General features: G+C 37.6%; 1 protein-coding gene across 13 annotated transcripts in view; it reads right to left on the bottom strand.

Annotated features, from left to right (window-relative positions):
• PAK3 (p21 (RAC1) activated kinase 3) overlaps nucleotides 1–19786 on the bottom strand; it is a 287741-nt gene that overhangs the window by 16342 nt on the left and 251613 nt on the right. For all 13 annotated transcript variants that reach the window (XM_055267039.2, XM_055267040.2, XM_063634312.1 and 10 more), the window contains 5 exons: nucleotides 19364–19412; nucleotides 18923–19035; nucleotides 17106–17223; nucleotides 15581–15680; nucleotides 14882–15078 (listed from right to left, as the gene is read on the bottom strand). In XM_055267039.2, coding sequence (XP_055123014.1) covers nucleotides 14882–15078; nucleotides 15581–15680; nucleotides 17106–17223; nucleotides 18923–19035; nucleotides 19364–19412 — 577 coding nt within the window. The remainder of the gene's footprint in view (nucleotides 1–14881; nucleotides 15079–15580; nucleotides 15681–17105; nucleotides 17224–18922; nucleotides 19036–19363; nucleotides 19413–19786) is intronic.

The following is a 19786-nucleotide window of genomic DNA, read 5'->3' as shown; positions in this document are numbered from 1 at the left end:
GTTTTCTCCATCTCTCCTAGGTAGGTAAACATGGTGACCAACCACTCTGGTTTTCTGGGGACTATCCTGGGTTTTAGTATTGAAGGTTTTGTGTCCCTCAATCTCAAGCAAACCGGGATAGTTATATGGTCACCCTGCAGATGGAATTAGCCATTTCTTCTTTGAACTCTGATAGTTCTTGGTTTATATGTCTATTTTTACACTGTATTATGGATGAACACGTGTTATTTGTTTACAGGTCTGTCTTCCTTCCTAGATTGTGAGCCCATGGAAGGTAGGAGCTGTGTTATAACCAGCTGTGGATTTTGTGACAATCTGCTCAAAATAGGTGCTCAATAAATGTTTTTGTTGCTGGACAAAATAGCTAAAATGTTTAAATTTTACTGAGCTGAGACTGTAACAGACTTATATATATAAGTATTAAAGCTCAGAACCTAAAAGTGACCTATTAAAATCTAGGAAGATATGCAGAAAATGAAAAATAGCACCTTTTCTGAGCTGAACAGGCCTGGCATGTAATAACTTCTGATGACCTCACTGTTCAGTGTGGGAGAAGGAAGAGAGCTGTATGAATAGTGTATGTAAGGGGATGTCATCACCAAAGGGATGGTGATGGAAAAAGATGACTAAAACATGGCCAATGCAGAAAGACCCATAGAGAAAAGGAAGGAAAAAAGTGTTCTCTGGAACTTGAAACATAGTTCAGAAACTTATTTTCTCTGGCTGTTCTTGAACAGAAAAGGTACTCTTGATTAATCTATTAGATCATTTAACAAGATCTGCTTTCTTTCTGAGTTGAGGCAATATAGGCCCCATAATCTATGGACCTTATTTATAATGTTAGAAATACAACCTTTGGCCAGAAAAATGGTGGCTTTCTTCCTTGTGATATAAGCATTACCTAGAAGTTTCTGATGTTCTCGAATTCTTCATAATAACTCTAAATATCTTGGTAACAACACACAAACATCAAAGTTTTCACTGACACTGATGTGAAACTGAATTTACCTAAGTACTAAGAGAAAACTAGGTTACCAAGTTTAAGGGATAATTCAATTGACTATATTAACAATTTCCTCGGTTAAAAAAGATCAAAGCAGTCATCATAGAAGTTACCACATTTCTCCAAAGAAGTCCCCACACAATCCATATGTACTCAATAAATTGTTATTAAGGCAGTTTTGCAACAGGACTAACCACTTAATTAAAGCTTTAGTTTGTGACTTCAGTTCATTACAACAGTTTATAAAGTTTAAGTTAAGAAATTAGAAAACAGGCCGGGCGCGGTGGCTCACGCTTGTAATCCCAGCACTTTGGGAGGCCGAGGCGGGCGGATCACGAGGTCAGGAGATCGAGACCACAGTGAAACCCCGTCTCTACTAAAAATACAAAAAATTAGCCGGGCGTGGTGGCGGGCGCCTGTAGTCCCAGCTACTCGGAGAGGCTGAGGCAGGAGAATGGCGTGAACCCGGGAGGCGGAGCTTGCAGTGAGCCGAGACTGCACCACTGCACTCCAGCCTGGGCAACAGAGCGAGACTCCATCTCAAGAAAAAACAAAAAAAGAAATTAGAAAACAAACCAGAGGACTTACATGGAAACGTGTTAGCAACCATGAGGGGCCCCAGCACCAATATAAAGACTCACTTTACAAAGAGGATAGGGTGCAATACAAACATTTCTTTGTAGGCTAAATATTTGAGATGCAAAACACATTTTACCATGGAAATCATATTATACATGGTGAGAGGGCTCCAGCCCAGCCCTAAAAGTCGACTTAACATACAATGCAACTGAACTATAAGAGGGCTATTCATTGATATCTTGATATCTGTATAAATGTTATATCCCTGGAAAGTATTAATAGATAACTTTTACTGAATGATACTATTAGCGTGTGCAATTCACAAATAAACCCCTGAAGTTTATTTTAGACTGTTTATAATAAGTTCTATTTTGATCTCCAATTGAGAAGAAGCTGAAGCTTGTGGAGATAAGAAGAACTTGCCCAGTGTCACACAGCTAGTATTTGAATCCAGGGAGTATGAATCCAGAGTTCACACTCTTGACCACTGCACAATACCACATCTCACTGTTCCCAGTCTCTGTTATGGGAGTGCTCCTAGAAAAGGCAGACAAGGGCTCTTCAAGGAGTGAAGCATACTGTGTATAAGCTACTGGTTTAACTGATCCACCTCTGCCTGTACAGAGGAAATGGGTCCTCTTGAGGTCAATCATTCTCTACCTGTTTGGAAATGGGGAACAAAGGGCAAGTACCCACTCAGAGAGGTAGAGGGGTTTCATACAGTATTGTATATTGCCCAGTGTCTAGTACACACACACACACACGCACACACACACACACACACACACTAGTCATTCCTCGCTATTTATGAGGGATTGGTTCCAGGAACCCCTTTAGATACCAACATCTATGGATGCTCAAGTTCCTCATATAAAACCTATGCACAGCTTCCCCTATACTTTAAATCATCTCTGGATTGTTTATGATACCTAATACAATGTAAATGCCATGTAAATACAGCCATGCATTGCTTAATGATGGGGAATACATTCTGAGAAATGCATCATTAGGCAATTTCGCTGTTTTGTGAACATCATAGAATGCACTTACACAAACCTAGATTGAATAGCCTACTACACACCTGGGCTATATGGTATAGCCTATTGCTCCTAGGCTATAAATCTGTACAGCATGTGAATGTATTGAATGCTGTAGGTGACTAGGGCGGTGTGTTTAAGTCTTTGTGTATCTAAAAATAGAAAAAGTACAGTAAAAATATGGTATAAAAGATAAAAAATGGTACACCTGTGTAGGGCACTCACTATGAATGGAGCTTGCAGCATAGAAGTTGCTCAGGGTTGCTGAGTGACTAGTGAGTGAATGTGAAAGCCTAGCACATTACTATACACTGCCATAGGCTTTATAAATACTGTACACTTAGGCTACACTAAATTTATTTAAAAATTTTCTTTCTTCGATAATAAATTAACTTTAGCTTGCTGTAATTTTTAAATTTATAAACTTATTTTTTCAATTTTTTGACTCCTTTGTAACAGTTTAAAACACATTGTACAACTGTACAAAAATATTTTTTAAATATCCTTATCCTATAAACATTTTCTATCTTAAAAATGTTTTCCTTTTTTCATTTTAAACTTTTTCGTTAAAAACTAAGACACAAACAGGCTGGGCATGGTGGCTCACGCCTGTAATCCCAGCACTTTGGGAGCCGAGGCAGGCGGATCACCTGAGGTCAGGAGTTCAAGACCAGCCTGGGCCACATGGCGAAACCTCGTCTCTACTACAAATACAAAAATTAGCTGAGTGTGGTGGCAGGCACCTGCAATCTCAGCTACTCGGGAGGCTGGGACATGAGAATTGCTTGAACCTGGGGTTGGAGGTTGCAGTGAGCCGAGATGGCACAACTGCACTCCAGCCTGGGTAACAAAGTGAGACTCTGTCTCAAAACAAAACAAAACAAAACCTCCCCAAAAACTAAGAAACAAACAGACACATTAGCCTAGGCCTAGAGAGCGTCAGGCTCATCAATACCACTGTTGTCCCCTCTCCATATCTTGTCCAACTGGAAGGACTTTAGGGGCAATAACTTGCATGGAGCTGTCACCTCCTAGGATAACAATACCTTGCTTGCAAATACTTCCTGAAGGACCTGCCTGAGGCTCTTCTTGAGGAGTAGGTTTGTTTATACCATTATCACTACAAACATGTAAGTAATGCATTGAATTAGGACATTATGACATCACTAGGTGATAGAAATTTTTCAGCTCCATTATAATCTTATGGGACCACCACTGTATATTCAGTCCATCATTAACCAAAGCATTGTTATGCAGTACATGACTGTAGTTGTCATACTGTATTGTTTTGGGAATAACTACAAGAAAAAGTCTGTGCATGTTTAATACAATGAAACCATCATTTTAAAAAATACTTGATTTGTGGTTGGTTGAATCCATGGATTTTACACCCATGGATCAGAGGCTCAACTGTGTGTGTGTGTATATATATGTATGTGTATACATACATATGTGTATACACACATATATATGTAAATATGTAAATATAAATATATATGTAAATATGTAAAATGTATATATGTAAATGTAAATATGTATATGTATATATACACACACATATGTATATGTATACATATACACACACATATGTATATGTACACATATACACACATATATCTGTATATGTATATATATACACACACACATACACAAAGGACTGACCAATGCCATATGTATACATATATATACATACACACACATATATATATACACATATATATACATATACATATATATACACATATATACATATACATATATACATACACATATATATATACACATACATATACATATATATATATACACATACACACACATATATATATATATCTATTTGGAAGGCTTATATACAGCTGGTTGTTGCCTGCAACTGACTCCTAATCTGATTCTTTTGTCATTTTAGAATTTCTAACTAACTTTGAGTGTTTTATGAGAGATATTTGCCAACAAGTGACTTAACACCTTATGACTTAGTTTACTCGTGACCTGGGATTTCACAGTTTAAAAGCCAGAGTATATTGCTGCCTCTGATGTGTTTATGGATATCATGAAAGTGTCTGCCATGTCTTTTTTAGAAGAGAGTAATGGGGGCAAAATATACAAAAGAAATCATCACATTATAATGAACATTGTATTCCATACTTGGGCTTACTCAACCCAACACTTCAGTGTGACAGCTGAATGAGCAATGTGGTCTAATTTAGCTTCCTACCTGTCTTACATAGAAGTTCTCATTGGTCACCAAATTATGAGGGACAATTATTATTGTTTTGTTGTTTAATCCTTAAAAGGCTATTTAAAATGAACATATTATAGATCTATCCCCTTATAGGTTGATAATAAAAGGTAATTAGGTAGGGCTGACTCACTGGCTGTTAGCCTAGCTTAAATGTGCTCCTTTCAAGCACAAAGGACTGACCAATGCCATAAAATAAATTATAGATAACTCCAACAATATGTGTGCTCATTCTCAGAACTAATAATGCTTGCTAAGTGTTGCAGAGGGGGCTACTTGTGCTTATGAAGCAACCCTGGGCACTCAAAGCAGTACCCAAGATTTGGAACTATAGGGCATTTGGAAGTAGGGATGTGGGTAGGTACAGAGCTAGGAAAGGAAGGAAAGCAAAATGGTGCAAAAGGTAGAGGCAAGAAGCTGTGAGAAGCAGAGGAAGCAAAACAAAACTTTACAGCAAAAACAGGGGCCAAAAGACAATGGGAGGAGAATATCACTGGTGGAATGAGGACAAAGAGAAATGAAGATAGATAAGGGCTAGATAATCTGGGAGACCAAGGGGACCTGGATCCTAGGTCCCATTCTGCGACTGCTCCATTGCTCCTGGTCCTTTTCCCACAAAACATCTCAAAATACTGTGTATACTCGGTATACCAACTTCCTCACTCCTCCCATTTTCTCTTTAACACACAACAAATTTCTAGTCCTAAGGTAATATTTAATATTATACATTTGCTCATGTTTCATTTCAGAATATTAGTGCAAGAAGGGACTAGCACTCTTATTCTTTTGGGCTTTTCCAAATTACCATATTAGGATTAAAACAGGCTGACTGTGATATGATCTGTGAAACATGCATTACTACTCACATAAACTGATTTCAGCTTCTATTTTTATATGCAGTTAATCAGCTGAACAGGTCCATACATAATAATATACAAATCTTTTAATAATACTCCAGAGTGAGGAACCTTGTGTCCCTGCAATAGCTTTATTACTGCAGTATTCTTCACTGGCTTCTTCCCAAGATTATTATCAGAATGAGGTTACCAAGTCTCATATACAGTATGTTTCACATCATGATCAAGTGTCTTTGCTTGGTGGGAAAAGGAGGATTTTTCCATTCTGTGGGATACAGATTTACTCCAGAGATGATGAGATAAATGTCTCCAAGCTGCTTTCTGAATACCACTCCTCTGAAAGTACTCATAGAGACTCATGGAGACAACACACAAAACATGACCCTTTTGGCAGAGTTGGGGAAGGCTGTAGCCTGTGTACAGTAAAGGACACAGAATCAGAGTAAGGGACTCACGAGTGTTTAGCCTTATTTAAGTAAATCTCATGTGATGGCGCAAGGCAGAAAAGGAATTAAAAAGGACCTATTCTGGTGGAACCAAGAGCCCTACCCTGGTTACCTCCCTCTTGGCTCCTTCAATACCCCTAAGGAACTCTATGGTATTCTAGGGCATTGTGGAGCCCACTGGTAAACAAAAATCTAGTGAAATTCCACTCTTTTGAAGCAATAAGGAAATGTAGACTCAGCAAGAAGAAACCTGCACAAGGTTATGGACTTCTTGACTGACAGACATCGGAATACAATTCACTCTTTAACCCGCATAATGTAAACAGTTGGTAGAGACACTAGAAAGTTCCCTGTCTAGATCTCTCACAGTCATTGGCCCCTCCTAGATAAAAAAAAAAAAAAAAAAGTGCTGATGAACTTTGCCATCTGAGCATGACGGTAATTCTTTACAAAAAAAAAACCAAAGCAAAGGAAAGAAGAAAAGAAAAATAAAGCAAAAGAAAAGACAGAAAAAAGCTACAACAGAAAGGTCAGTTTGATTATTGGGATAATATTAGAACTCTGGCTCTCCCAGCTACAATTCTTACGCTGCCTTAATTGATTTAACTTTCTCTGCAGAACGTCTTATCTAAGACACCTCAGGGTACTGTTTTATTAGAATGCAAAGGGTTTTCTACAATGATGTTGCAACCCGGTTGGAAAAGGTATCAATCAAAATGACAATAAAGGTCAGAAATTATCTTAATTATTAAGAAAACTCCAACTTTCTTGGTAAAGTAATTCCTCATTGGCAAAAACACAGATTTCAAAAGCCATAGGATAAAACACGTGCATGGGCATTTCAGTGCGCAAATGCCTATCATCACACTCCATGATTTGTCTCTTTAGAATTAACTTTGATCTGGAGGGACTTAGCTACTTAGTTATAGGTATGGTACCTATTAGGGCAATCAGCATATTCGTTCTTATTTTACTCCCAAGTCATGCTATAAGGATTTTGAGAAATTATAACATAATAGTAGCATAAACTTTCTTTCTCTCATTTTCTCTTGGTGGATTTTAGTTTGCTATGGAATCAATTTCTCCTTTGGCTGTTTTCTGGGTCATAATTCACCAGTTTGAGCTGTCTGCTTCTGAATTACATTCTAAATGAGACTTGCAGCTTTCCTATGGCTAAGTCCCATTTTCCTATGCTGAATTCCTAACAACCAAGATTCTTAAGAGCTGTCTATCTTTTGACAGGCAATATTTTTTTTCTGATTAAAAAGGAACCCTGTTATTCTTCTGTAATTATTTTAGTTGTAGTGATCCCAACTTCCCCCTCCTTTTAGGCATAGGTTTGCCCTCAAAATAGGAGGAGTGTCAACAAACCATCAATAAACCTTGCTGTTCCATCATGGCTTATGGAAAATGAAGGGAATGCTCCCAGCTCTTCCTGAAATACATTCAAAACAATATTGACTGAGTGCGAGCAAAGTATGCTTGCTTCTCTGGCACTCAGGAAGTTTATGTCTGACTTTAATTCCAAATGAGCACGCGCCATCAAACCCAGACATTCCAATCCACAGCAAAGTCCCAGTGCTTGGAGGGATCTAGAAACGGTTTAGCCTTTAGTTGCTTTTCAGTTACTAGAGATTCTCTTATTCTGCTTAACTCTCTTCTCTAGCCATATAAGCCAATTATAATTTCCCTGTTCCCACAAGAAGAAATGAGAACAACTAACATTTCTGTAGTGCTTTAAGTGCAGGAAAAGGGAAGTGGGAAGCCTACTAGTGTAGATAAGAGGTCTGATTTTAGATTTCTGTCCTCCTTTCTCCCTTGCCATATAGGTAATGCACTCCTAATCATGAGTAGTCAGACTGATGGGTTTATTATGCACCAATATATGCTAGCTACTCAGTCAGCAGCTAGCCCATTTTAATGATGAACTCCATTTTCAGAAAAAGCAAATTGCAAAAGAAAATAGCATATCAAGGAGGCATATGCTGAACTAATGTCATTTCTTTTTGGATAGTGCTACTGAACTGGTAAATCAGAGAATGACATAAAGCACATCAGGACTTCAATTAGGCTTTTATAGTATTACTCATAAGTTTTTAGACAAAATGGATAAATGTGAGTAGAATGATAGTGTTATTTTTTGGTTGGGCGACCATGTTCAAAGAGGGGTGATGATGAATTGTTGTCCAGGCTGGACAGTGTTCCATAAAGGGCTTGCCACATTGATATTTGACCTTTTCCTGATTGCCATTTTTCCCTGAGGATGGGGGCCTAGAATCACTGGTTCTTAAAGCTCCACAGATGACTCCAATGTGCAACCAAGGAGATCCACTGATACAGGATCTGTGGTTCACATACTATACTACGTGTTGTTTTTAGCAGTAATACCAGTAACTGTCTTCCAGTGATCCAATCTTCGATACAGCTTCACAGATGTTTCAAGTAAGGCGTAGAAAGAGAACACTTAAAATCTATTTTAACTTGGATAAAGATTTGGAACATTGCCATAAAAGGTGTTTCAAAGAGTCTAGTAGGGACTTCAAGTGGACGTCATTTTTTTACATTTCACAAATAACAAATTCCATCAAAACCTGTTGATAAGAATGGCCCCATTACGTGTAAAAGCAAAGTTAATAAAGGGGCACACTCTGGGTGCTGAGAAAATAGACCAAAGTTTTGTTTGACAAAAATGATTGTGTCTCCTTATTTAGCATGAGGTTATTATAATAACAGTTGTTTAAAGTCTTCAATTAACAAAAAAGTTGATGATATCAGCAGAACAGTTAACATTTGATTTGTATATCCACAGGGAAAGTTAGATTTTTAACCCCAGTCACTTTGGCAAAGAGAAGAAACAAGGTACTTAATTATTGGAGGCTGCACTAAAACTGTCTATAGGTCACGGAACAACATGTCCAAGGCCAATTATGTTGAGTACAAAGACTTCAGGCAGTGGAGGACAGTAAGAAGCTTGTGTCCTCTCTCTCTGGAAGGGTACCAGCCTCATAACATCAGTACAATTAATAACTCTCTGACCTTTAAAATGTATTTTATGAACAAATTAGGTAAATTAGTATAGTAAAATTTACATTAAAAAATCTCAGCCACTTTCTAACTAAGGGGAAAAGTAGTTAATTCATTGCATCAACAATATGTTAATAGGCAGTATTCATAAAGGGTCTGCTCAGCTGGAACTGATACAACAGAGACACAGAAAAACTCACAGTGAAACATAAATGACCTTGAAATGTATAGCCCCAGACTTCACCTTGAACTTCTTCTGTTCAGTGTTACCTGTTCATGGTAATTGTACTGAACTGTGCAAAACCCTCCATTCCTTGAGTAGATGGGTATGCCACTCTCATGAAGGATATGTTCTTAGGAGAGTGCTGAATCCAACCTCTCTTCATGAGTGGGTAAAAAAAAAAAAACCTCTAAGCATCCTTTCTCTGTTTTTCCTATCTTAGTACTTTACTATCCATATATACATTTCATATAGACAAATACATATATATATTTTTTTCCTACAATGAACTGGACGCTGTGCTAAGTGATTTACATATCTTATTCATTTAGTTTTCATGCTATATCTGTAAGATAGACATAGTTCTCATTTTACAGATAGGAAGCAGGCTTAGAAAGGTTTTAAGTAACTTGCAGAAGGTCACAGAGCTTGCAGGTTGTAGAGCCAGGACACACCCAGATCTGCCTGACTACAGGACCAAAATTTTTCACATCAACATGCTACCCTGTACTCTACTACACTATCTTTCTTCTACTTATTTCACTTCCTTCTACCTCTTTCCACCTCAAAGCACACAATAGTGGATGGGTTGTAGTGTTGGAAGGATATTAAAGAATGGACTAATCTGGCACTCTTTTATACTCCTCTTAAAGCTCTGGATTATTTTCTATTTCCCCACATATGGCCTGGGCACCAGGATCCAAGAAATCGCTGCTCCCTATAGGCTCATGTTAGATCTTTTTTCTCTCCAATTTCCCCATGGTTTAAGCAACTACATTTTAAAGATTCCAAATAAGGGCATATAGCCTGAGACATTGTGTTTCCTTCAAGAGAACATTAGGAAAACATATTTGAAATCGAAACCAAAAGTACTCCTGATGCCTAGAAGAGACAAAATTAGAATAAGGCTAGCTCAATATGGGCTTGTTGATTGATTAATTGAAGGTTGATCACACATACAGAGAGTAATGAGCAAAGTTAGAGTAAATCCTTATCAGTGGAATTCAAGAGGGTGGTCTTTCTGACAGGTCTTTTTGTTGCAGACTTAATGTAGGCTTCCTGAACCTTGTGGTTTGTTAATCTTCAAGTACTTGTTTAGATATCAGGCGGTGGCATCTAAGATACAAGCTGTTAATTGTGAGTTCTAATCCTAGGCTAGAAGATGCCTATAAAGATTAAAACTTGTTTCCTTTTTCTAATAATTAGCAGCCTAGCTAAAGAGAGATCAATTGTAATTGGGGAATTGAAGAAGGTAATAAATCCATTACCGAGACTAGTTGTTTTACAGAGCCATTTGTTTAATCCTTAAAATTTGCAGGCTGTAAATTACTCATTAGAAGGCAGAAAGCAAAATAGCCATAATCCATTTAGTGCCTCCAAACTCCAAAGACTTAGGGGAGGAAATCCATAGAAACAAGAAGTCTGATGTGTTCTTTCACTGCGATTTCTTAATGGGCGAAGGTGGTTAAACAATAAGGAAAAGCCCATGTAATTATCCTGATGCGCTGGACCATAGGCCAGGGGTGGACTTGATTAAATCCATGGAGGGCTAACCCACAAACGGTGGGAAAATGCCCCTTCTTTTCCACTCAGCCCTGAAGGCAGCTAATCAATGTGCACATCTCATTTCCAGATTGTTGCATGAGATCAGAGAAATAGCCTATAGCATTCATTAGGGCATTCCCTCATATCTGTTGTTTTCTAATCAGCACAGGGAATAAAACAAGAGGCCAAGTACCAGAAAGGAGTTAGGAGAGAGCCAGGAGGAAGCTATCCTCCTCTCCATATATAGGGAATGCAGCTCCCAACTACAAAATGTTTAACTGCAAAAACAACTAGACAGTTTACAGGTCTCTTTACATGCACAGAAAGCCACATATATTTGGTTTGAATATGGATTTTGCAAGCTTTATATGAAAACACTTAACCATTTACTAAGAACAGTGGTTTTTTTTTGGCATACCAAGGGTACAATTCAATTTTAGACTCCTAGTGGTAATGATGCAGGCAATATACAAGATGCCTATGATACTAGCACTGTGCGTGAATTTTGAGAGTAGAATTTGAATCTGTGCATATTTTCTTTTTTAAACAATGTGATGCCGTTATATATACAAAACACAGCTTCTATTAATAGCTCACTGTTGAGCTATACACAACAAAATACCTATGGCTCACTCCTGCACTGAGTAAGCATTTCTTTCATACCTCTTTCCTTTCCTCCTCATGATCAACAGCACATCTCCGAAATAAGATGATAGGATTAGGTTGTGAAATGAAGTTTTTCTCTTTGCAGGAATAACAAGATCACGTGAAGATCAAATCTCTGATTTTGTGGTAGCAAAGTGAGTTACCAAACGGAAACCGTTTCCAATCATTTGCTACTTGACAATCTAATTAAGTTTGTGATTTCACCAGGTTGGCACTATGTCTATCTCTCTGTTCCACTCAATACCCACCAAGCTGTTGTTAATCAATAAATCATTACTGATAATGAAGGAAAATCCAATTTAAAAATTACAGCTGTTCTGGAAATGCATTTATTTACTTTGTTAAAGTAATTATAAAGCAAGTGTTTTTTAGATTGATCATTTAACCATGTCATGTAATAAAAGTACTTTCTCTCCACATCTCACTTAAAAAAAAAAGCTACATGTATTTTACATTAGAAAGCTATACTAAGGAATCTTAAAGATCCTTGTCATTAAAAATACAATCAAAGCACGTTACAAAAATGTTAGAAGTCCTAGCCAGAGTAATCAGGCAAGAGAAAGAAATAAAAGGCATCCAAATAGGAAGAGAAGAAATCAAACTATCTCTCTTCCCAGATGATATGATTCTATACCTAGAAAACCCATAGTCTCTGCCCAAAGGCTTCTAAATCTAACAAACAACTTCAGCAAAGTTTCAGGATACAAAATCAACGCTAAAAAACTTAGTAGCGTTTCTATACACCAACAACGTCCAATTAAGAGCGAAATCAATAGCACAATCCCATTCACAACAGCCCTAAAAAATAAAATGCCTAGGAATACAGCTAACCAGCAACATGAAAGATCTCTACAACAAGAATTACAAAACACTGATGAAAGAAACCAGAGATGACAGAAACAAATGGAAAAACTTTCCACGCTCTTGGATAGGAAGAATCAATATTTTTAACATGGCCATACTGCCCAAAGTAATGTACAGATTCAATACTGTTCATATCAAAATACCAATGACGTTTTTCACAGAATTAGAATAAACTATTCTAAAATTCACGTGGAAATAAAAAAGCCCCAATAGACAAAGCAATCCCAAGCAAAAACAACAAAGATGGAGGCATCATATTACCTGACTTTAAACTATACTACAAGCCTACAGTAACCAAAACAGCATGGTACTGGTACAAAAATAGACACATAGATGAATAGGACAGGTGAGAGAACCCAGAAATAAAGTCACACACCCACAACCACCTGATTTTTTACAAAGTCAACAATAATCAGTGGGGAAAGGACTACCTATTCAATAAATGGTGCTGGGATAACTGGCTAGCCATATGCAGAAGGTTGAAATTGGATCCTTTCCTTTCATCATATGCAAAAATCAAGTCAAGATGGATTAAATACTTAAATGCAAAACCTAAAGCTATAAAAACCCTAGAAGAAAATCTAGGAAATACCATTCTGGACATGGGCCCTGGCAAAGATTTCATGATGAAGACTCCAAAAACAATTTCAACAAAAACAAAAATTGACACATGGAACTTCATTTGACTGAAGAGCTTCTGCACAGCAAAAGAAACTATCAATAGTGAAAGCAGACAACCTACAGAAAGGGAGAAAATATTTGCAAACTATGCATCTGACAAAGATCTAATATCCAGCCTCTATAAGGAACTTAATTAATAAGCAAAAATCAAACAACCCCATTAAAAAATGGACAAAGGACATGAACAGACACTTCTGAAAAGAAGACATACATGTGCCCAACAAGCATATGAAAAAACGCTCCACATCATTAATCATTAGAGTAATGCAAATCAAAACCAAAATAAATACCATCTTACACCAGTCAGAATGGTTATTATTAAAAAGTCAAAAAGGGGCTAGGTGTGGTGGCTCATGCCTGTAATCCGAGCACTTTGGGAGGCCAAGGCAAGTCGATCACTTGAGGCCAGGTGTTTGAGGCCAGCCTGGCCAACATGGTGAAGCTCTTCTTTACCAAAAATATAAAAAATTAACCAGGCATGGTGGTGCGTGCCTGTAATCCCATCTACTTGGGAGGCTGAGGCACTCATCACTTGAACCTAGCGGGCGGAGGTTGTGGTGAGCCAAGATCATGATCACACCATTGCACTCCAGCCTGGGCAACAGAGCAAGCCTCTGTCTCAAAAAAAAAGTCAAAAAATAACAGATGCTGGCGAGGTTCAGGAGAAAAGGGAATGCTTATATACTGCTGGAGGGAATGTAAATTAGTTCAGCCACTGTAAAAAGCAGTTTGGAGATTTCTCAAAGAACTTAGAGTTATCATTCAACTCAGCAATCCCATTACTGGGTATATACCCAAAGGAATATAAATCATTTAACTCAGCAATCCCATTACTGGGTATATACCCAAAGGAATATAAATCATTCAACTCAGCAATCCCATTACTGGGTATATACCCAAAGGAATATAAATCATTCAACTCAGTAATACCATCACTGGGTATATAATCAAAGGAATATAAATTGTCCCTCAATAAAGACATACACATGTGTATGTTCATCACAGCACTATTCACAATAGCAAAGACATGGAGTTAATTTAGATGTCCATCAACAGTGGATTGGATAACGAAAATGTGGAACACATACACCATAGAATATTATGTAGCCATAAAAAAGAATGAAATCATGTCCTTTACAGCAACATGGATGCAGCTGGAGGCCATTATTCTAAGCAAATTAACGTAGAAACAGAAAACCAAATGTTGCATGTTCCCTCATAAGTGGAAGCTAAACACCGAGTACACACAGACTCAAAGAAGGGAACAATTGACACTGAGGCCTACTTGAGAGTGGAGGGTGGGAGGAGTCTGAGGACCTAAAAACTACCTATTGGGTACTACATTCATTACCTGGGAGATGAAATAATCTGTACACCAACCCCAACAGCATGGAATTTACCTATGTAATAAACCTGCATATGTACCCCCTGCACCTAAAATAAAAGTTGGAAGGAAAAAAAGAATTAAGTGAGAAAAAGAGAAAAAAAGGGTAGTTTCTCCAAAAAAAAAAAGAAAGAAAGAAAAAGAAAAGGAAAACTGTTGAGACATTATAAGATAAACTTTAAAAAGCTTACAGTAAATTTGAAAGTGATAACTTGGTGCTTCTATGTTACTGGTCTCAGAAAAGAGCACATTCTGGTCACTTGGTGGAAGCCAGAAATGATATTTGGCCTTTCCTCTTTCCTGGGAATAAAGTACCTGACTTCTCTTCTGACTTACCCTGAGTGGATTTTCATTAAGGTAAGGGGGTTCACCTTCCACCATTTCAATTGCCATAATTCCCAGAGACCAGATATCAACTTTCGGACCATAAGCTTTTCGAGTCACCACCTCAGGTGCCATCCAATATGGGGTTCCCACCATAGTGCTTCGTTTACTTTGCTCAGGAGTGATCTGGGCACAGAACCCAAAGTCAGCTGCAGAGAAGAAAAGCCAGTTAAAATAAGCCCAAATTATTTTCCTTTTACAATATATCACTTTCAGATATGGCTGTACATTCCTTTGTTACACACTGAGTTTCCACAACTGCCTAGCTCATACCTTTTTGTTAACTGACGTCTCAGCTGGTCCTGATTGTAAGAAGGTCTGAAATAATTGACTAACGTGATGTCATTTTTACTAGACTTCAGTCTAATTCCCCCTCATCACTGTTTTCTCAAACTTACAGAATTTTTCAGTTTCCTAATTAGCTATTTGTCATTTATTCATTCCACAAGTCACTAGAAATTCTGAAATATTAAATCCAAAAAATGTGGTCACAATATTCAAGAACACAGTATTAGAAAAATTCTTTACTTCAAACTGGGCTGTAACTTCTTTCAAATAAATCACTTTCAGTAACCATTATCTTCTTAAGATATACAATAAAAGAACAGAAATTCCCTGATACTCTAACACCACCTGAACCAAAATACCTACTCAATTTAACAGAGCCATCCATCCCGAGAAGAATATTGTCACTCTTTATATCTCTATGGATCACCTGGTTTGAGTGCAAGAAATCCAAAGCTTGCAGGCACTATTAAATCAGAAAAAAAAGTTCTAATTATATCACAAATAATTTTTAATACTAAGTTTTATTTCTAGATAAATTTTGGGCAGGGATATAACTTTATATTGTTAAGTGAAATTGATTACTGAAGGCTTTAACAACACCACTTTAAAGTCACATTACCATTTACATCAATGATGCCACTTAGCATTATACATGCTAAGTATGATGGCTGACACATCAGACTAGGACATGAAGAATGATAATGTGATAAATAGCACCAATCAATAATACAGCCAAACTAACCAATTAATATACTTTGGCCCAGTTATTTGGAGGATTCAGCTTGGTCTTCTATAGCTGTGGTAAGCTTCATTTTACATGGCATGATTTGATTCAGAAGTTCTGGAGTGAAACCCAGGAATCTGCATTTAAAACATGTGCCCCAAACTATTTCTAATGGGTAGCCAGGTTTGGGAACCACTCCTAGGCTATGAAGTAACTATAGGCACTTGTTTGGAAATGCCTTTGCAGTGTAATGCTGGAAGAAGGAAACCACAGGCTCAGGGTAGTAAGTTTGATTTATTGCATGAATAGAAAACACATATGTTTGGTGGATATGTGGGTGGGGGAAATGATAATGAGAGGAGAGCAAGGAAGAAGGAAATTTACATGAACAACTTATAAAAAAAAACAAGCAAAGATTAGCTGATATCACTTAATTTTGTTTTTCTATCATTGGTTTTCAAGTTTCAGTGAGTCAGAGTTCCTACTTTTGTTGATAGAAAACCTCACCACAATAAATGAGATAGATTATAATGCCTAAGATGAGAGTCCATTAAAAAGTGTGTGTGTTTTTTAATATTCAACAAAATAAATATAATAACATCTCTTTAATTTAGTTTGAAACCCCTTAGGGGTATGACACTTACTGGAAAAGAGACAGACCGTCAGGCCCACTTGGGGGCTATAAGGGAAGTTCAGATTGTACTGTGAAAGCAACTGCTTTCTGGGCTGAGGGAGGACCTTGTTTAAATTGCCTTCTAAAAATGATGAAAATATAATTTATTTTACATAGCTCATATTACGCATGCAGGATAAAATAAGTATCATGTAAAAACTTCCCCAAGTTAGAAAGAAGTACTATGCCAATATCACTCTTTCCCATGTTCACAGAAACTACAGCATGTGGGTTTAGATATGGCACCTCACGAATGGCATAATGGAACTAAAAGATTCACAAAAGGCAGCTAAAATAAACAAGGGGCTCAGGAGGGGGATGCTGGGGAGTGCTATTAGGACAGAATTTAAATTGAAGTTGGCCTCTCCAATTTTTTTCAGTGGAAAAGTTCTACTATTGTTACTTTGATGATACAAACATTCTGAATAATCAGAAATGAAGAACTGCCAATTTCGGTGTTCTTCTCAGCTAGAAATGCTCTATTTGCTTACCTCTCTGCAGACAGCTGCTATCTGTCCTTCATCCATACAGGTCTCCGTGACCACATCAGTCAGAGAGCCACCAGCCAAGTATTCCATGACTACCCATAGTTCATCACCCACCAAGTAGCTATAACAAGAAAAGAAAAGACTTTGCGTTATGACGCTAAAAAACTGGGGACTCTGATATTCCCAGGCCTCAGTTCTGATAGAAGTCAACTCTGAGTTGTGCTATGCCCGTTACCTTTGAGAAGGTATTGAGGGACATACCCCAAGTGATCATAATATGGAGCCAAGGGTCACCAGAGCCCTATAATTCAGGCAAAGAGAGCATGAGGTTATTCAAATCACCTGACACCATCTGAGGGCACTTCAGCAGTACAGTCAGGTCTCTCTGAAACCTTGCTTATCAAGAAAGATGAATTATAGGAAATGGAATGAACCCAATGTTCCCACCCTGCCCTAAGACCCATATCAATGTGAAGCAAGATTTTCTACCCAGTGGTGTTCAAACTGTGGTGTCCATAAAATTCACCTGGAAAACTTGTTAAAAACAAAAACTCACAGTCCTCATCTTATTATTTATGGAAAGCAGCCTAGAATTCTGAATTTTTTACAAGTGCAAATGCATTCTGTGCATTCTGTGTTTTTTTTTTTTTTTTTTTTTGCAAAATTACACAGAATGACCTTAGGTTACTCTGTTGCAGGTGGTTCCTAAGTTACACTTTAGGAGACACTGATCAAGACTAAAATTTGCGGCTGGGTGGAGTGGCTCACGCCTGTAATCCCAGCACTTTGGGAGGCCAAGGTGGGTGGATCACCTGAGGCCAGGAGTTTGAGACCAGCCTGGCCAACACGGGGAAACCCCGTCTCTACTAAAATACGAAAAATTAGCCAGGCGTGGTGGCGCACGCCTGTAATCCCAGCTACTTGGGAGGCTGAGGCAGGAGAATTGCTTGAACCTAGAAGGCAGAGGTTGCAGTGAGCTGAGATCGCGCCACTGCACTCTAGCCTGGGCGACAGAGCAAGACTCTGTAAAAAAAAAAAAAAAAAAAAAAAAAAAAAAAGACTGTAAAATTTAACCCTCTTTGTTCCTCCCAGTTTTTCCTTCTTCTGTAACATTGGTCTACCTGGCCCAAAAAGCAGAAAACAGTATCTTAAGCTTATTGAGGTTGAAGACCTAGATTTAGTTTCTTTATATCCCCTCCAGAGAACACAGCACAGTGGTACTAAACAAACTCTTTTTGAAATTGAATGAGACAGATGTTAACCACAAGTGAAGAGTTAGTGTTGCCTTTAAATACCTATTTATAACACAGTGTTAATACCACTGATAAAGAGACATTAATTACCAGGTTTAGGAAAAAGGTTTGAGATTAAAGTCTGAATTCCCTAGACCTCACTGTCAGTTAATCACAAAGCACCCATTAAAGCTATTGTAGAGGGCCATTGTAGTCAGCCTTCTTCACTTAGACTCCCAGAAATTGTACTGGCTCCAGACAAACACTTGATGTAATGTTTAAAACACCACTACTCCCTCCTATATGCAATGGTCTATTTTCTGCCAAAATGGAGCTATGATTCTCAAAATGAAATTATACAAACTTCTTATGTTTACAACCAAGACCATAAAATGTTTCTTCAAGTGTCTGATATGTGGACAAAGCTAAGTGAGTGCAAGTTTAGCAATAGATCTAATACTCTACTACACTGTAGCATTTGAGAAATATTTGCAGAATGTTAAATGAACGAATCCCAAATAAAGTAATTTGCCAAGAAAAATGACATCCCACAAAGAATACAAGTACATAATAAGACAAAACACTTACCTATCTAAATAATTAACAATATTAGGGTTCTTATTTTCCCTCATGACCAGAATTTCATTAATAATTAATTCCTTCTTGGGTTGCTGTTGAAGATTCATCTGCTTTATGGCCACCTGAATGGCAATTAAAATACAAGAATGAATTACCATCACTATAATAAACATGAATATTCATATTTTGGGGGACATAGAGTGAAACATACAAATTCTTTATTTACTAAGCTCTTTCCCTGTGCCACAAACTCATGCCCCCCACTTTTTTTTGTTGTTGTTGTTAATCACGGGTAAACTACTCACTTCAGAGGCTTTGGGCACCAAGGAAGTAAACACCTACGTCAACCCAGTGCTACCCATTTTTTTTAGGCGAAGTTGCCATCAAAGAAGATAACTGATAAATATGAATAAAAGAAAATAAAAATCAGGATTGAACGTTAGCACTTACCTCTTGTCCTGTTGCAATGTCTAGTGCTGTATAAACAGTACCTGATGCCCTGTGAAGGTGAAAATTATCAAAAGAATAAGCAATCAAGCTGTTACCAATATATTTTACTTGAAATAAAATGTAATTATTTTGAGGGGAGGAAAATTAGCAAACTCAAAATTACGAAGAAAAGGAACAACCTTTTAAAAAATTATTATTATGATTAAAAAAACATAGGAGATCTACCCCCTTAACAAATTTTTAAGTGTACAATATTGGAACAATCTTTTTATACAGCAAATGCACCTGAAACAATCACAATGTGTCCCTTGTGGTGGACTGGGAACTCCAGTCAGACTTTCTGGCACCAGTCTGAGTGTCATGCACTATGCAGTAATAAATTGAGCAAAATGGCCTTGCTTCTTTTAGGAAACTCCTGGAATC

This window comes from Symphalangus syndactylus, chromosome X (genome assembly GCF_028878055.3).
Source record: "Symphalangus syndactylus isolate Jambi chromosome X, NHGRI_mSymSyn1-v2.1_pri, whole genome shotgun sequence".
NCBI classification, from domain to species: Eukaryota; Metazoa; Chordata; class Mammalia; order Primates; family Hylobatidae; genus Symphalangus; species Symphalangus syndactylus.
The sequence above is the reverse complement of the archived record's forward strand: the minus strand, read 5'-3'. Positions and strand labels throughout refer to the sequence as shown.